Source organism: Drosophila suzukii, assembly GCF_043229965.1.
Source record: "Drosophila suzukii chromosome 2 unlocalized genomic scaffold, CBGP_Dsuzu_IsoJpt1.0 scf_2c, whole genome shotgun sequence".
NCBI lineage: Eukaryota > Metazoa > Arthropoda > Insecta > Diptera > Drosophilidae > Drosophila > Drosophila suzukii.
In genome coordinates, this window is record NW_027255896.1 from 31,249,104 (window position 1) to 31,267,753 (window position 18,650).

Consider the following 18,650-nt stretch of genomic DNA (forward strand, 5'->3'; position numbering starts at 1 on the left):
ACAGTTGAAAGTTTCCTGTTCCGCGTGGACCGATTACAAGAATTGCATGACCTCAGCCGCCAACAAGTCTTTCGTGAATTCCATCTTCTGTTGGCAGGTGCAGCCTCGAAATGGTATTGGCAGTTAATGGAGGACAAGGCAGAAGATTACAATTTTGACTACTACTCATTGACCCAGGAAATGAGACGGGCATTTTCCACTACCGGGAGTGACCTTATGAAAGTCAAGGAGTTAATGGAACGCAAGCAAGGGCCGCACGAAACCTTTAGCGATTATGTCTCGGATATGCACAACTTGAATTTAAAGCTCAAGCACAAAATCGCTGAAGATGAATTCGTCGAGCTCTTGAAGGACAATATGAACTCCCATATGGGGGGATTGCTGCTAACATACGCAATAACCTCATTAGCGGAACTCAAAAGAGAGGGTCTCCGAATGCACCGCTGATAATAGTACAAAAGCTCTTACACCTTATAAACATATAAATTAAACCATTTCTAATAAATAGACTTTAACCGATCGTCAGTTAGATCAAAAGAGGAAACATCAAAACTCAGATTCTATGCGCCAAGTATAATAAAAATACTAATGTACAGAATATACCTTTAACATAAAGCCTTTAACTGCCACCAGGCAGTTCTCCTCCTTGAGGAGAACACAATTGCAGCTCGAAGGTTGTCATCAAAGAACGTATGCCCACGTAACAACTACTTGATCTTTATTTGTGGTATTGAGTAGTCTTATGAAAGCGTTTTTAGATGTTGCTATGGTTCTTGCTATGTAAATACCATGCTTGATTTATTGATCAACACACTGTCTTCTTTTGAAATTAGTTGAATTTTTCTGAATACTTGGGATCTTGCTGGCAGAAGTATTGAGTTGTTGCTAGAACTATATGTTATTGGAACATAATTATAACTAATTATAAGCAAGTCTTCAGATGGCTTGAAGTCTAATTGGCAGTTATTATACCCGTTACTCGTAGAGTAAAAGGGTATACTAGATTCGTCGGAAAGTATGTAACAGGCAGAAGGAAGCGTTTCCGACCCCATAAAGTATATATATTCTTGATCAGGATCACTAGCCGAGTCGATCTAGCCATGTCCGTCTGTCCGTCTGTCCGTCTGTCCGGATGAACGCTGAGATCTCGGAAACTATGAGAGCTAGGCTATTGAGATTTGGCGTGCAGATTCCTGAGCTTCTTACGCAGCGCAAGTTTGTTTCAGTAGACTGCCACGCCCACTCTAACGCCCACAAACCGCCCAAAACTGTGGCTCCTACAGTTTTGATGCTAGAATAAAAATTTTAACTGAAATGTAATGTTCTCATCAATACCTATCGATTGACCACTTTAACGCCCACAAACCGCGAAAACCTGTGACGCCCACAATTTTTATGCTAGATAAAAAATTTTAACTGAAATGTATTCGTCTCGTCATTACCTATCGATTGACTCAAAAAAAGTTTGCCACGCCCACTTTAACGCCCACAAACCGCAAAAACCTGTGACGCCCACAATTTTCATGCTAGATAAAAAATTTTAACTGAAATATGTTGGTCTCGTCGATACCTATCGATTGATCCAAAAAAAAAATTGCCACGCCCACTCTAACGCCCATAACGCTTAAATCTGTATACCGCCGGTAGGTGGCGCATTTTAATCTCGCTTTGCTGCTTGCATATCTCCATTTAGCTGAGTAACGGGTATCTGATAGTCGAGGTACTCGACTATAGCGTTCTTCCTTGTATTTTTTAATAAAATCGATTCCTAATATGCCATCACAAGGTATAGCGAATTGTAAATCCACGATATGAAAATCGTGTTGGATTATGCACTTAGTGGTCTGCATCTCAATAGAAGTTAATCCCTTAGATTTGGTTATTGACTTATTTCTTTTACATATGTCTATAATAAAATTATCTTTTATGTCATGAAAGACATCAGAATTTTCATTAACTATTGAAATGTCTGCACCTGTGTCTACTAAAAAGACAAGTTCTTTTCCTGTAGCCACATGGTTGAATGATATAAATATGTTCTGACTGGGATTAACGAAATGAACCCTTGCATTTTCTACTGTTGAGTATCTTAAGGGTTTTGTGAGTTTCCCGATGTATTATTGGTTAGTCGGACATTACCTTGGTTATTATTGTTGTGGCCTCGACTCGAGTTGCCACGGCCTCTATAGTTTCCTCTATATTGGCCTCGTGCATTATAGTATTGGGTACCATTGTTGTTGTAATTATTATTACGACTACGAAAGTTACCTCTGTAATTTCAACGTCCGCGGTTTCCGCCGCTCTGTATATAATTTTTGTAATATGGGATAGTGTTTGGCTGTCCGGTTGCTTCGGTGCAACTATTTACAAATTTTGATACGGCATTACTCATAGTATTGAAGATACCAGCTTGCATGATAATTTTTACCTTATCGATTGTACAATTTTTGGTCATTGCTTTGACGGCATGCTGAGTGGAATAACTTCTGGCTTACTCTAGGGGTAAGCCGTCTGTCATATATGCACCTTCTAAAGCTTTTGTCATCTGTTCAACCTCTTGTGTGTACTGGTTAGCAGTCTTATTGCGTTGCTGTAGGTTCATCAGTTTTGCTGACAATACTACTACAGTTTCGCCTTTGACGTTGCTTTTTAATCTGGAAATTACTTCAGATATTTTTGTTTAATTTCCGATTAGATTTCTGGCGACACCTTTTATCTTTGTTTTTATCATGGACACTGCTAATTGTTCGTGCTCGCCTTTTATTGATTCTATTATTTGTAGTGCATCAATAAAATTTGCTAAGTTTTCAGCTTTACCATCGAAAACTGGTATAAGCTTGGATGCTGTATTAATAAAATCAATATTAGATTGTGCCATTGTGATATTGTTGCTTAGTGTATTCTCTATTATGCTTGAACTAGCATCAGAATCTGTAGAATTATCCAGATTTGACATCAAAACAGCTGGAATAGTAAGATTATTTAAATCTTGCTCTTCTACTTTAGGGTTTGTCTCTGTAAGCTCTTCTAATTCTATTTGTTCAATGTCAGGTTGTTCTGTTGATTCCGGTTCATCACTAGTTTCAACTGTTAGAGAAGTAATGGATAAGAATGGTAGGTACTGATATATCTAAATTGAACTTTTGTATAATTGATATTAAATTATATCGTACTCTGATCAAAAATTTTGATATATGGGACCAATGATCTTGATTTAATTTCTCTCTGGCCATGTACTAGTATTCCTGCTTCATTAAAGCACTAGTATTTCTACATGTTTTTTAATAGTTATACCCGTTACTCGTAGAGTAAAAGGGTATACTAGATTCGTCGAAAAGTATGTAACAGGCAGAAGGAAGCGGTTCCGACCCCACAAAGTATATATATTCTTGATCAAGATTACTATTTTCTGTCCGGATGAACGCTGAGATCACGGAAACTAAGGGAGCTAGGCTATTGAGATTTGGCGTGCAGATTCCTGAGCTTCTTACGCAGCGCAAGTTTGTTTCAGCAGAGCGCCACGCCCATTCTAACGCCCACAAACCGCCCCAAACTGTGGCTCCTTTTAGCTAAAATGTATTGTTCTCATCAATACCTATCGATTGAACCAAAAAAAAGAGTTTGCCACGCCCACTTTAACGCCCACAAGCCGCGAAAATCTGTGACGCCCATAATTTTCATGCTAGATAAAAAAATTTTAATTGAAATGTATTGGTCTCGTCAATACCTATCGATTGATCCAAAACAAATTTGCCACGCCCACTCTAACGCCCATAACGCTTAAATCTGTATACCGCCGGTAGGTGGCGCTTTTTATTCTCGCTTTGCTGCTTGCATATATCTATTTAGCTGAGTAACGGGTATCTGATAGTCGAGGTACTCGACTATAGCGTTCTTCCTTGTTATTTTTTGAATTAACCCGTTTTGAGTAAGTGCCTTTTTTGATTTATTAAAGTCAATTTTTATGTTATATATTTGGTTATACAATTCATTCCATTCCATTATATTATGGATATGAATTATTTCTTAAAGACGATCATCACTATTGTTCTACCGATTATTGGGTGATCGTCTATTAGTGATCTAACTTGCATACCTGGAATGGTGGATAAAATAATTCCCTTTTGGGTGCTTGTGCAATGTATTAATGGGAAGCTTCTAAATTAAAGGTTTCAGTATATAAATTTTCTAAATCATATATGCTTACTGAAATCGCTGAGACTAATTGCTGAACTCTTTCTTTAAAACAAGGGTCCCTATCATATGTTTCTCTAACAACCTTTAGTGTAGCCATATTTAGGATAATATATATTTTTTGTTTGTATTTATTTATATTTATTTTATTCCATTTTCTTAAATCTTTAGAGTTGATTACAGAACTATTTTTCAATCAATGTTGTTTGTGCTCTATTTTTTTTTAAATTGAATTTTGTCCAGATCATTTGACTGGCTCATATATTTCTTGCTTAGACATTTATTATGTAACTTATACAGTTTATAAAAACAACTTACGCAAATTAATTATTTCACTTGCGATAATTAAAAAAATTAGTTTTATTTTTTTTTCACTAAGTTACAACTTTACAACTTTTTCTTAATACCGACTTTTATTCTACTGTTCACAATATTTTCTATTGAACCGATCTTCTCGGATGCAAAAACGGTCTGCCTGGCCAAGGGCCGATTACCTGATAAACAAACCTCGGTTTAAGAGAATTGGGGAACTCATTAAGAGTTGGACAAGGGTTGGACTCAAGAGAGTCGGGAAATCGGATGATCAAATTCTCTACTCGATTGCTAAACAGATTACGCTGCAGTTTTGGCGCTCGCCGGGTGTTGACCGGATGCTTGTGTTTACATTAACTGAACCAAGCTTAGTTTATGTTAGGAGGACCGCGGCGCAATTGAATCTTAATAATGATCTTCGATTGAAGTGGGGGAGCTAATTGGGATTCTGTGGGAACGCTGAGTAAGGGGTTCCCAGCTATGATTTGTTGATAAGAAATTGTTTACGACTTGGGTAAGGCGGCTAGGCGCTCGAGCTGGAAGGCGTTCTCAGTTAAGAATTGTATATGAAGAGTTTGTTTATAAATTGGGTAAGGAGGCTGGGATCATGAGCTGGATAACTCGCACACTATAACAACAATTAATATCAACAGTGTGAGTATTAGTTCTAAGTCAGAATTATTTGACTTTACTTTATTAATGACATTAGCAGTGGAGTCCACTGACTTAACGTCTACTATTGCAATTTTTGGCGTATATATATTTAAATTATAACTAAAACTATCCAACTCTCCCGTGTGCACTCGCTTTATTGAACGCTCTATAAAACAAACAATATTCCACGAAAAATAACATTTATTAAAGTGAAGAAAGTCTATAACCGCCTAATATACCACCAGCTCTACCCGCGAACAACACAACATAGTGCTAATAAACAAAGTTGATATTGTAAATCGAAAAATAAATTCTTGCTGAACAACAAGTGCGGTTGTGCGTGCACCTTCAGTGCACTCTTCGGAGTGCAAGAGAGAAAAAGGTTGCCCATCAGCTACGCTATCGCTATTCACTATTATCGATAAGGCAGTTTTTCGGTAAAGCAGTGAGTGGTTGCAAGCTAAGCTAAAACTTAAAATTAAACAACAAATACACCTAACTTTAATCAAATCAAACAATAAATACACCTTAAAAAGTCATGGGCTCTTCTGCTCCGCCTACTAAACGCACCCGCAACAATGCTGGAACTAAAAGCGAACGCATCTCGGATGTGAATTCGCCACAGCTTCTGGAGCTCCTAAAGACTCGCTCGAGGAACAAACCGAGAAAATTGAGTCGGTCGTTCGGGAAGCTGAACAGCGAATGCTCAGCCGCCTTATTGATCGCTTGGACATAATCGCCGGGAAAGTAAAGGAAATAAATGCTCGTGTCCTGACGTTGGAGCGCGAGGTTGCCGATCTTCACTCCATGAGGGACCGAATGGGTGAGCAGGTTGAGACGCTGAACCGGGAGGTGGAAAATCTACAAGCCGCAGGTGAGAGGTTGGGTGCACTGGAGGCCAGGCTGGCAACGCAATTCAGGGAGACTAGCTCATGTAATCTGAGGGTTCATGGAGTTCCCTATGTCGATGGTAAAGATCTCAGAGCGCTCTATCACAATCTATGCTTTAATCTCCAGCTGACTCCACCACCAGAAGTCTGCGATATCTTCCGAGCAAGGAAATCACAAAAAACACATGTGGATCCAGTAACAATAATTAAAATGCTAAACCCACGCGAATGTACAGGCGCGAGCATATATATATATATATACTCGTATATTGCATATATAGACCGAATCGGACAATTGACTACGGGTCATTACTTAATGTTGTTTCAGACATTTCGTTGGAGTACACCAACATCCTATTGGCAGGCGATTTTAACAGCAACCTATTGTCAAAAAGCCATCTCGTGGATAACTTTAAATCCCTAGGTTGGTTTTCCGTAAACGAAACGAATCCCACGCACTATAGCAGCCACTGTGATACATTACTTGACTTATTTCTTATTATATCAATATGATGTTTTTGGAAGACGGTGGAAATGGGCATTATATGTACACTAAAAATAATTCAAGGTAAATTCATGTATTCATTTTTAATTATTTTAAGCAATTAAATAATTTGTTTATATTTCTATTTCAAAGACCAATGACTGCTCAAAGAGGAAATCAGAAGAGGTCGAAATTTTTCTGCAATGTGTTTTTACATTTTTTTAAAACTGAGGAAACTGCATTGTAACTTCTGGCTTACTCTAGGGGTAAGCCGTCTGTCATATATGCACCTTCTAAAGCTTTTGTCATCTGTTCAACCTCTTGTGTGTACTGGTTAGCAGTCTTATTGCGTTGCTGTAGGTTCATCAGTTTTGCTGACAATACTACTACAGTTTCGCCTTTGACGTTGCTTTTTAATCTGGAAATTACTTCAGATATTTTTGTTTAATTTCCGATTAGATTTCTGGCGACACCTTTTATCTTTGTTTTTATCATGGACACTGCTAATTGTTCGTGCTCGCCTTTTATTGATTCTATTATTTGTAGTGCATCAATAAAATTTGCTAAGTTTTCAGCTTTACCATCGAAAACTGGTATAAGCTTGGATGCTGTATTAATAAAATCAATATTAGATTGTGCCATTGTGATATTGTTGCTTAGTGTATTCTCTATTATGCTTGAACTAGCATCAGAATCTGTAGAATTATCCAGATTTGACATCAAAACAGCTGGAATAGTAAGATTATTTAAATCTTGCTCTTCTACTTTAGGGTTTGTCTCTGTAAGCTCTTCTAATTCTATTTGTTCAATGTCAGGTTGTTCTGTTGATTCCGGTTCATCACTAGTTTCAACTGTTAGAGAAGTAATGGATAAGAATGGTAGGTACTGATATATCTAAATTGAACTTTTGTATAATTGATATTAAATTATATCGTACTCTGATCAAAAATTTTGATATATGGGACCAATGATCTTGATTTAATTTCTCTCTGGCCATGTACTAGTATTCCTGCTTCATTAAAGCACTAGTATTTCTACATGTTTTTTAATAGTTATACCCGTTACTCGTAGAGTAAAAGGGTATACTAGATTCGTCGAAAAGTATGTAACAGGCAGAAGGAAGCGGTTCCGACCCCACAAAGTATATATATTCTTGATCAAGATTACTATTTTCTGTCCGGATGAACGCTGAGATCACGGAAACTAAGGGAGCTAGGCTATTGAGATTTGGCGTGCAGATTCCTGAGCTTCTTACGCAGCGCAAGTTTGTTTCAGCAGAGCGCCACGCCCATTCTAACGCCCACAAACCGCCCCAAACTGTGGCTCCTTTTAGCTAAAATGTATTGTTCTCATCAATACCTATCGATTGAACCAAAAAAAAGAGTTTGCCACGCCCACTTTAACGCCCACAAGCCGCGAAAATCTGTGACGCCCATAATTTTCATGCTAGATAAAAAAATTTTAATTGAAATGTATTGGTCTCGTCAATACCTATCGATTGATCCAAAACAAATTTGCCACGCCCACTCTAACGCCCATAACGCTTAAATCTGTATACCGCCGGTAGGTGGCGCTTTTTATTCTCGCTTTGCTGCTTGCATATATCTATTTAGCTGAGTAACGGGTATCTGATAGTCGAGGTACTCGACTATAGCGTTCTTCCTTGTTATTTTTTGAATTAACCTGTTTTGAGTAAGTGCCTTTTTTGATTTATTAAAGTCAATTTTTATGTTATATATTTGGTTATACAATTCATTCCATTCCATTATATTATGGATATGAATTATTTCTTAAAGACGATCATCACTATTGTTCTACCGATTATTGGGTGATCGTCTATTAGTGATCTAACTTGCATACCTGGAATGGTGGATAAAATAATTCCCTTTTGGGTGCTTGTGCAATGTATTAATGGGAAGCTTCTAAATTAAAGGTTTCAGTATATAAATTTTCTAAATCATATATGCTTACTGAAATCGCTGAGACTAATTGCTGAACTCTTTCTTTAAAACAAGAGTCCCTATCATATGTTTCTCTAACAACCTTTAGTGTAGCCATATATAGGATAATATATATTTTTTGTTTGTATTTATTTATATTTATTTTATTCCATTTTCTTAAATCTTTAGAGTTGATTACAGAACTATTTTTCAATCAATGTTGTTTGTGCTCTATTTTTTTTTAAATTGAATTTTGTCCAGATCATTTGACTGGCTCATATATTTCTTGCTTAGACATTTATTATGTAACTTATACAGTTTATAAAAACAACTTACGCAAATTAATTATTTCACTTGCAAATAATTAAAAAAATTAGTTTTATTTTTTTTTCACTAAGTTACAACTTTACAACTTTTCCTTAATACCGACTTTTATTCTACTGTTCACAATATTTTCTATTGAACCGATCTTCTCGGATGCAAAAACGGTCTGCCTGGCCAAGGGCCGATTACCTGATAAACAAACCTCGGTTTAAGAGAATTGGGGAACTCATTAAGAGTTGGACAAGGGTTGGACTCAAGAGAGTCGGGAAATCGGATGATCAAATTCTCTACTCGATTGCTAAACAGATTACGCTGCAGTTTTGGCGCTCGCCGGGTGTTGACCGGATGCTTGTGTTTACATTAACTGAACCAAGCTTAGTTTATGTTAGGAGGACCGCGGCGCAATTGAATCTTAATAATGATCTTCGATTGAAGTGGGGGAGCTAATTGGGATTCTGTGGGAACGCTGAGTAAGGGGTTCCCAGCTATGATTTGTTGATAAGAAATTGTTTACGACTTGGGTAAGGCGGCTAGGCGCTCGAGCTGGAAGGCGTTCTCAGTTAAGAATTGTATATGAAGAGTTTGTTTATAAATTGGGTAAGGAGGCTGGGATCATGAGCTGGATAACTCGCACACTATAACAACAATTAATATCAACAGTGTGAGTATTAATTCTAAGTCAGAATTATTTGACTTTACTTTATTAATGACATTAGCAGTGGAGTCCACTGACTTAACGTCTACTATTGCAATTTTTGGCGTATATATATTTAAATTATAACTAAAACTATCCAACTCTCCCGTGTGCACTCGCTTTATTGAACGCTCTATAAAACAAACAATATTCCACGAAAAATAACATTTATTAAAGTGAAGAAAGTCTATAACCGCCTAATATACCACCAGCTCTACCCGCGAACAACACAACATAGTGCTAATAAACAAAGTTGATATTGTAAATCAAAAAATAAATTCTTGCTGAACAACAAGTGCGGTTGTGCGTGCACCTTCAGTGCACTCTTCGGAGTGCAAGAGAGAAAAAGGTTGCCCCATCAGCTACGCTATCGCTATTCACTATTATCGATAAGGCAGTTTTTCGGTAAAGCAGTGAGTGGTTGCAAGCTAAGCTAAAACTTAAAATTAAACAACAAATACACCTAACTTTAATCAAATCAAACAATAAATACACCTTAAAAAGTCATGGGCTCTTCTGCTCCGCCTACTAGCCGCACCCGCAACAATGCTGGAACTAAAAGCGAACGCATCTCGGATGTGAATTCGCCACAGCTTCTGGAGCTCCTAAAGACTCGCTCGAGGAACAAACCGAGAAAATTGAGTCGGTCGTTCGGGAAGCTGAACAGCGAATGCTCAGCCGCCTTATTGATCGCTTGGACATAATCGCCGGGAAAGTAAAGGAAATAAATGCTCGTGTCCTGACGTTGGAGCGCGAGGTTGCCGATCTTCACTCCATGAGGGACCGAATGGGTGAGCAGGGTGAGACGCTGAACCGGGAGGTGGAAAATCTACAAGCCGCAGGTGAGAGGTTGGGTGCACTGGAGGCCAGGCTGGCAACGCAATTCAGGGAGACTAGCTCATGTAATCTGAGGGTTCATGGAGTTCCCTATGTCGATGGTAAAGATCTCAGAGCGCTCTATCACAATCTATGCTTTAATCTCCAGCTGACTCCACCACCAGAAGTCTGCGATACCTTCCGAGCAAGGAAATCACAAAAAACACATGTGGATCCAGTAACAATAATTAAAATGCTAAACCCACGCGAATGTACAGGCGCGAGCATATATATATATATATACTCGTATATTGCATATATAGACCGAATCGGACAATTGACTACGGGTCATTACTTAATGTTGTTTCAGACATTTCGTTGGAGTACACCAACATCCTATTGGCAGGCGATTTTAACAGCAACCTATTGTCAAAAAGCCATCTCGTGGATAACTTTAAATCCCTAGGTTGGTTTTCCGTAAACGAAACGAATCCCACGCACTATAGCAGCCACTGTGATACATTACTTGACTTATTTCTTATTATATCAATATGATGTTTTTGGAAGACGGTGGAAATGGGCATTATATGTACACTAAAAATAATTCAAGGTAAATTCATGTATTCATTTTTAATTATTTTAAGCAATTAAATAATTTGTTTATATTTCTATTTCAAAGACCAATGACTGCTCAAAGAGGAAATCAGAAGAGGTCGAAATTTTTCTGCAATGTGTTTTTACATTTTTTTAAAACTGAGGAAACTGCATTGTAACTTCTGGCTTACTCTAGGGGTAAGCCGTCTGTCATATATGCACCTTCTAAAGCTTTTGTCATCTGTTCAACCTCTTGTGTGTACTGGTTAGCAGTCTTATTGCGTTGCTGTAGGTTCATCAGTTTTGCTGACAATACTACTACAGTTTCGCCTTTGACGTTGCTTTTTAATCTGGAAATTACTTCAGATATTTTTGTTTAATTTCCGATTAGATTTCTGGCGACACCTTTTATCTTTGTTTTTATCATGGACACTGCTAATTGTTCGTGCTCGCCTTTTATTGATTCTATTATTTGTAGTGCATCAATAAAATTTGCTAAGTTTTCAGCTTTACCATCGAAAACTGGTATAAGCTTGGATGCTGTATTAATAAAATCAATATTAGATTGTGCCATTGTGATATTGTTGCTTAGTGTATTCTCTATTATGCTTGAACTAGCATCAGAATCTGTAGAATTATCCAGATTTGACATCAAAACAGCTGGAATAGTAAGATTATTTAAATCTTGCTCTTCTACTTTAGGGTTTGTCTCTGTAAGCTCCTCTAATTCTATTTGTTCAATGTCAGGTTGTTCTGTTGATTCCGGTTCATCACTAGTTTCAACTGTTAGAGAAGTAATGGATAAGAATGGTAGGTACTGATATATCTAAATTGAACTTTTGTATAATTGATATTAAATTATATCGTACTCTGATCAAAAATTTTGATATATGGGACCAATGATCTTGATTTAATTTCTCTCTGGCCATGTACTAGTATTCCTGCTTCATTAAAGCACTAGTATTTCTACATGTTTTTTAATAGTTATACCCGTTACTCGTAGAGTAAAAGGGTATACTAGATTCGTCGAAAAGTATGTAACAGGCAGAAGGAAGCGGTTCCGACCCCACAAAGTATATATATTCTTGATCAAGATTACTATTTTCTGTCCGGATGAACGCTGAGATCACGGAAACTAAGGGAGCTAGGCTATTGAGATTTGGCGTGCAGATTCCTGAGCTTCTTACGCAGCGCAAGTTTGTTTCAGCAGAGCGCCACGCCCATTCTAACGCCTACAAACCGCCCCAAACTGTGGCTCCTTTTAGCTAAAATGTATTGTTCTCATCAATACCTATCGATTGAACCAAAAAAAAGAGTTTGCCACGCCCACTTTAACGCCCACAAGCCGCGAAAATCTGTGACGCCCATAATTTTCATGCTAGATAAAAAAATTTTAATTGAAATGTATTGGTCTCGTCAATACCTATCGATTGATCCAAAACAAATTTGCCACGCCCACTCTAACGCCCATAACGCTTAAATCTGTATACCGCCGGTAGGTGGCGCTTTTTATTCTCGCTTTGCTGCTTGCATATATCTATTTAGCTGAGTAACGGGTATCTGATAGTCGAGGTACTCGACTATAGCGTTCTTCCTTGTTATTTTTTGAATTAACCTGTTTTGAGTAAGTGCCTTTTTTGATTTATTAAAGTCAATTTTTATGTTATATATTTGGTTATACAATTCATTCCATTCCATTATATTATGGATATGAATTATTTCTTAAAGACGATCATCACTATTGTTCTACCGATTATTGGGTGATCGTCTATTAGTGATCTAACTTGCATACCTGGAATGGTGGATAAAATAATTCCCTTTTGGGTGCTTGTGCAATGTATTAATGGGAAGCTTCTAAATTAAAGGTTTCAGTATATAAATTTTCTAAATCATATATGCTTACTGAAATCGCTGAGACTAATTGCTGAACTCTTTCTTTAAAACAAGGGTCCCTATCATATGTTTCTCTAACAACCTTTAGTGTAGCCATATATAGGATAATATATATTTTTTGTTTGTATTTATTTATATTTATTTTATTCCATTTTCTTAAATCTTTAGAGTTGATTACAGAACTATTTTTCAATCAATGTTGTTTGTGCTCTATTTTTTTTTAAATTGAATTTTGTCCAGATCATTTGACTGGCTCATATATTTCTTGCTTAGACATTTATTATGTAACTTATACAGTTTATAAAAACAACTTACGCAAATTAATTATTTCACTTGCAAATAATTAAAAAAATTAGTTTTATTTTTTTTTCACTAAGTTACAACTTTACAACTTTTCCTTAATACCGACTTTTATTCTACTGTTCACAATATTTTCTATTGAACCGATCTTCTCGGATGCAAAAACGGTCTGCCTGGCCAAGGGCCGATTACCTGATAAACAAACCTCGGTTTAAGAGAATTGGGGAACTCATTAAGAGTTGGACAAGGGTTGGACTCAAGAGAGTCGGGAAATCGGATGATCAAATTCTCTACTCGATTGCTAAACAGATTACGCTGCAGTTTTGGCGCTCGCCGGGTGTTGACCGGATGCTTGTGTTTACATTAACTGAACCAAGCTTAGTTTATGTTAGGAGGACCGCGGCGCAATTGAATCTTAATAATGATCTTCGATTGAAGTGGGGGAGCTAATTGGGATTCTGTGGGAACGCTGAGTAAGGGGTTCCCAGCTATGATTTGTTGATAAGAAATTGTTTACGACTTGGGTAAGGCGGCTAGGCGCTCGAGCTGGAAGGCGTTCTCAGTTAAGAATTGTATATGAAGAGTTTGTTTATAAATTGGGTAAGGAGGCTGGGATCATGAGCTGGATAACTCGCACACTATAACAACAATTAATATCAACAGTGTGAGTATTAATTCTAAGTCAGAATTATTTGACTTTACTTTATTAATGACATTAGCAGTGGAGTCCACTGACTTAACGTCTACTATTGCAATTTTTGGCGTATATATATTTAAATTATAACTAAAACTATCCAACTCTCCCGTGTGCACTCGCTTTATTGAACGCTCTATAAAACAAACAATATTCCACGAAAAATAACATTTATTAAAGTGAAGAAAGTCTATAACCGCCTAATATACCACCAGCTCTACCCGCGAACAACACAACATAGTGCTAATAAACAAAGTTGATATTGTAAATCAAAAAATAAATTCTTGCTGAACAACAAGTGCGGTTGTGCGTGCACCTTCAGTGCACTCTTCGGAGTGCAAGAGAGAAAAAGGTTGCCCCATCAGCTACGCTATCGCTATTCACTATTATCGATAAGGCAGTTTTTCGGTAAAGCAGTGAGTGGTTGCAAGCTAAGCTAAAACTTAAAATTAAACAACAAATACACCTAACTTTAATCAAATCAAACAATAAATACACCTTAAAAAGTCATGGGCTCTTCTGCTCCGCCTACTAGCCGCACCCGCAACAATGCTGGAACTAAAAGCGAACGCATCTCGGATGTGAATTCGCCACAGCTTCTGGAGCTCCTAAAGACTCGCTCGAGGAACAAACCGAGAAAATTGAGTCGGTCGTTCGGGAAGCTGAACAGCGAATGCTCAGCCGCCTTATTGATCGCTTGGACATAATCGCCGGGAAAGTAAAGGAAATAAATGCTCGTGTCCTGACGTTGGAGCGCGAGGTTGCCGATCTTCACTCCATGAGGGACCGAATGGGTGAGCAGGGTGAGACGCTGAACCGGGAGGTGGAAAATCTACAAGCCGCAGGTGAGAGGTTGGGTGCACTGGAGGCCAGGCTGGCAACGCAATTCAGGGAGACTAGCTCATGTAATCTGAGGGTTCATGGAGTTCCCTATGTCGATGGTAAAGATCTCAGAGCGCTCTATCACAATCTATGCTTTAATCTCCAGCTGACTCCACCACCAGAAGTCTGCGATACCTTCCGAGCAAGGAAATCACAAAAAACACATGTGGATCCAGTAACAATAATTAAAATGCTAAACCCACGCGAATGTACAGGCGCGAGCATATATATATATATATACTCGTATATTGCATATATAGACCGAATCGGACAATTGACTACGGGTCATTACTTAATGTTGTTTCAGACATTTCGTTGGAGTACACCAACATCCTATTGGCAGGCGATTTTAACAGCAACCTATTGTCAAAAAGCCATCTCGTGGATAACTTTAAATCCCTAGGTTGGTTTTCCGTAAACGAAACGAATCCCACGCACTATAGCAGCCACTGTGATACATTACTTGACTTATTTCTTATTATATCAATATGATGTTTTTGGAAGACGGTGGAAATGGGCATTATATGTACACTAAAAATAATTCAAGGTAAATTCATGTATTCATTTTTAATTATTTTAAGCAATTAAATAATTTGTTTATATTTCTATTTCAAAGACCAATGACTGCTCAAAGAGGAAATCAGAAGAGGTCGAAATTTTTCTGCAATGTGTTTTTACATTTTTTTAAAACTGAGGAAACTGCATTGTAACTTCTGGCTTACTCTAGGGGTAAGCCGTCTGTCATATATGCACCTTCTAAAGCTTTTGTCATCTGTTCAACCTCTTGTGTGTACTGGTTAGCAGTCTTATTGCGTTGCTGTAGGTTCATCAGTTTTGCTGACAATACTACTACAGTTTCGCCTTTGACGTTGCTTTTTAATCTGGAAATTACTTCAGATATTTTTGTTTAATTTCCGATTAGATTTCTGGCGACACCTTTTATCTTTGTTTTTATCATGGACACTGCTAATTGTTCGTGCTCGCCTTTTATTGATTCTATTATTTGTAGTGCATCAATAAAATTTGCTAAGTTTTCAGCTTTACCATCGAAAACTGGTATAAGCTTGGATGCTGTATTAATAAAATCAATATTAGATTGTGCCATTGTGATATTGTTGCTTAGTGTATTCTCTATTATGCTTGAACTAGCATCAGAATCTGTAGAATTATCCAGATTTGACATCAAAACAGCTGGAATAGTAAGATTATTTAAATCTTGCTCTTCTACTTTAGGGTTTGTCTCTGTAAGCTCCTCTAATTCTATTTGTTCAATGTCAGGTTGTTCTGTTGATTCCGGTTCATCACTAGTTTCAACTGTTAGAGAAGTAATGGATAAGAATGGTAGGTACTGATATATCTAAATTGAACTTTTGTATAATTGATATTAAATTATATCGTACTCTGATCAAAAATTTTGATATATGGGACCAATGATCTTGATTTAATTTCTCTCTGGCCATGTACTAGTATTCCTGCTTCATTAAAGCACTAGTATTTCTACATGTTTTTTAATAGTTATACCCGTTACTCGTAGAGTAAAAGGGTATACTAGATTCGTCGAAAAGTATGTAACAGGCAGAAGGAAGCGGTTCCGACCCCACAAAGTATATATATTCTTGATCAAGATTACTATTTTCTGTCCGGATGAACGCTGAGATCACGGAAACTAAGGGAGCTAGGCTATTGAGATTTGGCGTGCAGATTCCTGAGCTTCTTACGCAGCGCAAGTTTGTTTCAGCAGAGCGCCACGCCCATTCTAACGCCCACAAACCGCCCCAAACTGTGGCTCCTTTTAGCTAAAATGTATTGTTCTCATCAATACCTATCGATTGAACCAAAAAAAAGAGTTTGCCACGCCCACTTTAACGCCCACAAGCCGCGAAAATCTGTGACGCCCATAATTTTCATGCTAGATAAAAAAATTTTAATTGAAATGTATTGGTCTCGTCAATACCTATCGATTGATCCAAAACAAATTTGCCACGCCCACTCTAACGCCCATAACGCTTAAATCTGTATACCGCCGGTAGGTGGCGCTTTTTATTCTCGCTTTGCTGCTTGCTAACAACTTACGCAAATTAATTATTTCACTTGCGAATAATTAAAAAAATTAGTTTTATTTTTTTTTCACTAAGTTACAACTTTACAACTTTTCCTTAATACCGACTTTTATTCTACTGTTCACAATATTTTCTATTGAACCGATCTTCTCGGATGCAAAAACGGTCTGCCTGGCCAAGGGCCGATTACCTGATAAACAAACCTCGGTTTAAGAGAATTGGGGAACTCATTAAGAGTTGGACAAGGGTTGGACTCAAGAGAGTCGGGAAATCGGATGATCAAATTCTCTACTCGATTGCTAAACAGATTACGCTGCAGTTTTGGCGCTCGCCGGGTGTTGACCGGATGCTTGTGTTTACATTAACTGAACCAAGCTTAGTTTATGTTAGGAGGACCGCGGCGCAATTGAATCTTAATAATGATCTTCGATTGAAGTGGGGGAGCTAATTGGGATTCTGTGGGAACGCTGAGTAAGGGGTTCCCAGCTATGATTTGTTGATAAGAAATTGTTTACGACTTGGGTAAGGCGGCTAGGCGCTCGAGCTGGAAGGCGTTCTCAGTTAAGAATTGTATATGAAGAGTTTGTTTATAAATTGGGTAAGGAGGCTGGGATCATGAGCTGGATAACTCGCACACTATAACAACAATTAATATCAACAGTGTGAGTATTAATTCTAAGTCAGAATTATTTGACTTTACTTTATTAATGACATTAGCAGTGGAGTCCACTGACTTAACGTCTACTATTGCAATTTTTGGCGTATATATATTTAAATTATAACTAAAACTATCCAACTCTCCCGTGTGCACTCGCTTTATTGAACGCTCTATAAAACAAACAATATTCCACGAAAAATAACATTTATTAAAAGGAAGAAAGTCTATAACCGCCTAATATACCACCAGCTCTACCCGCGAACAACACAACATAGTGCTAATAAACAAAGTTGATATTGTAAATCAAAAAATAAATTCTTGCTGAACAACAAGTGCGGTTGTGCGTGCACCTTCAGTGCACTCTTCGGAGTGCAAGAGAGAAAAAGGTTGCCCCATCAGCTACGCTATCGCTATTCACTATTATCGATAAGGCAGTTTTTCGGTAAAGCAGTGAGTGGTTGCAAGCTAAGCTAAAACTTAAAATTAAACAACAAATACACCTAACTTTAATCAAATCAAACAATAAATACACCTTAAAAAGTCATGGGCTCTTCTGCTCCGCCTACTAAACGCACCCGCAACAATGCTGGAACTAAAAGTGAACGCATCTCGGATGTGAATTCGCCACAGCTTCTGGAGCTCCTAAAGACTCGCTCGAGGAACAAACCGAGAAAATTGAGTCGGTCGTTCGGGAAGCTGAACAGCGAATGCTCAGCCGCCTTATTGATCGCTTGGACATAATCGCCGGGAAAGTAAAGGAAATAAATGCTCGTGTCCTGACGTTGGAGCGCGAGGTTGCCGATCTTCACTCCATGAGGGACCGAATGGGTGAGCAGGGTGAGACGCTGAACCGGGAGGTGGAAAATCTACAAGCCGCAGGTGAGAGGTTGGGTGCACTGGAGGCCAGGCTGGCAACGCAATTCAGGGAGACTAGCTCATGTAATCTGAGGGTTCATGGAGTTCCCTATGTCGATGGTAAAGATCTCAGAGCGCTCTATCACAATCTATGCTTTAATCTCCAGCTGACTCCACCACCAGAAGTCTGCGATATCTTCCGAGCAAGGAAATCACAAAAAACACATGTGGATCCAGTAACAATAATTAAAATGCTAAACCCACGCGAATGTACAGGCGCGAGCATATATATATATATATACTCGTATATTGCATATATAGACCGAATCGGACAATTGACTACGGGTCATTACTTAATGTTGTTTCAGACATTTCGTTGGAGTACACCAACATCCTATTGGCAGGC

General features: G+C 38.0%; 1 protein-coding gene across 1 annotated transcript in view; it reads left to right on the forward strand.

Moving 5' to 3' along the window:
• Positions 1-216: 216 nt before the first annotated feature.
• The window catches only part of LOC139354410 (myosin heavy chain, embryonic smooth muscle isoform-like), a 33,561-nt gene continuing 15,127 nt past the window's right edge, over positions 217-18,650 (forward strand). Inside the window, exons 1-5 of the mRNA XM_070998639.1 lie at positions 217-427; positions 5,786-6,130; positions 10,086-10,430; positions 14,386-14,730; positions 18,020-18,364. Coding sequence (XP_070854740.1) covers positions 217-427; positions 5,786-6,130; positions 10,086-10,430; positions 14,386-14,730; positions 18,020-18,364 — 1,591 coding nt within the window. The remainder of the gene's footprint in view (positions 428-5,785; positions 6,131-10,085; positions 10,431-14,385; positions 14,731-18,019; positions 18,365-18,650) is intronic.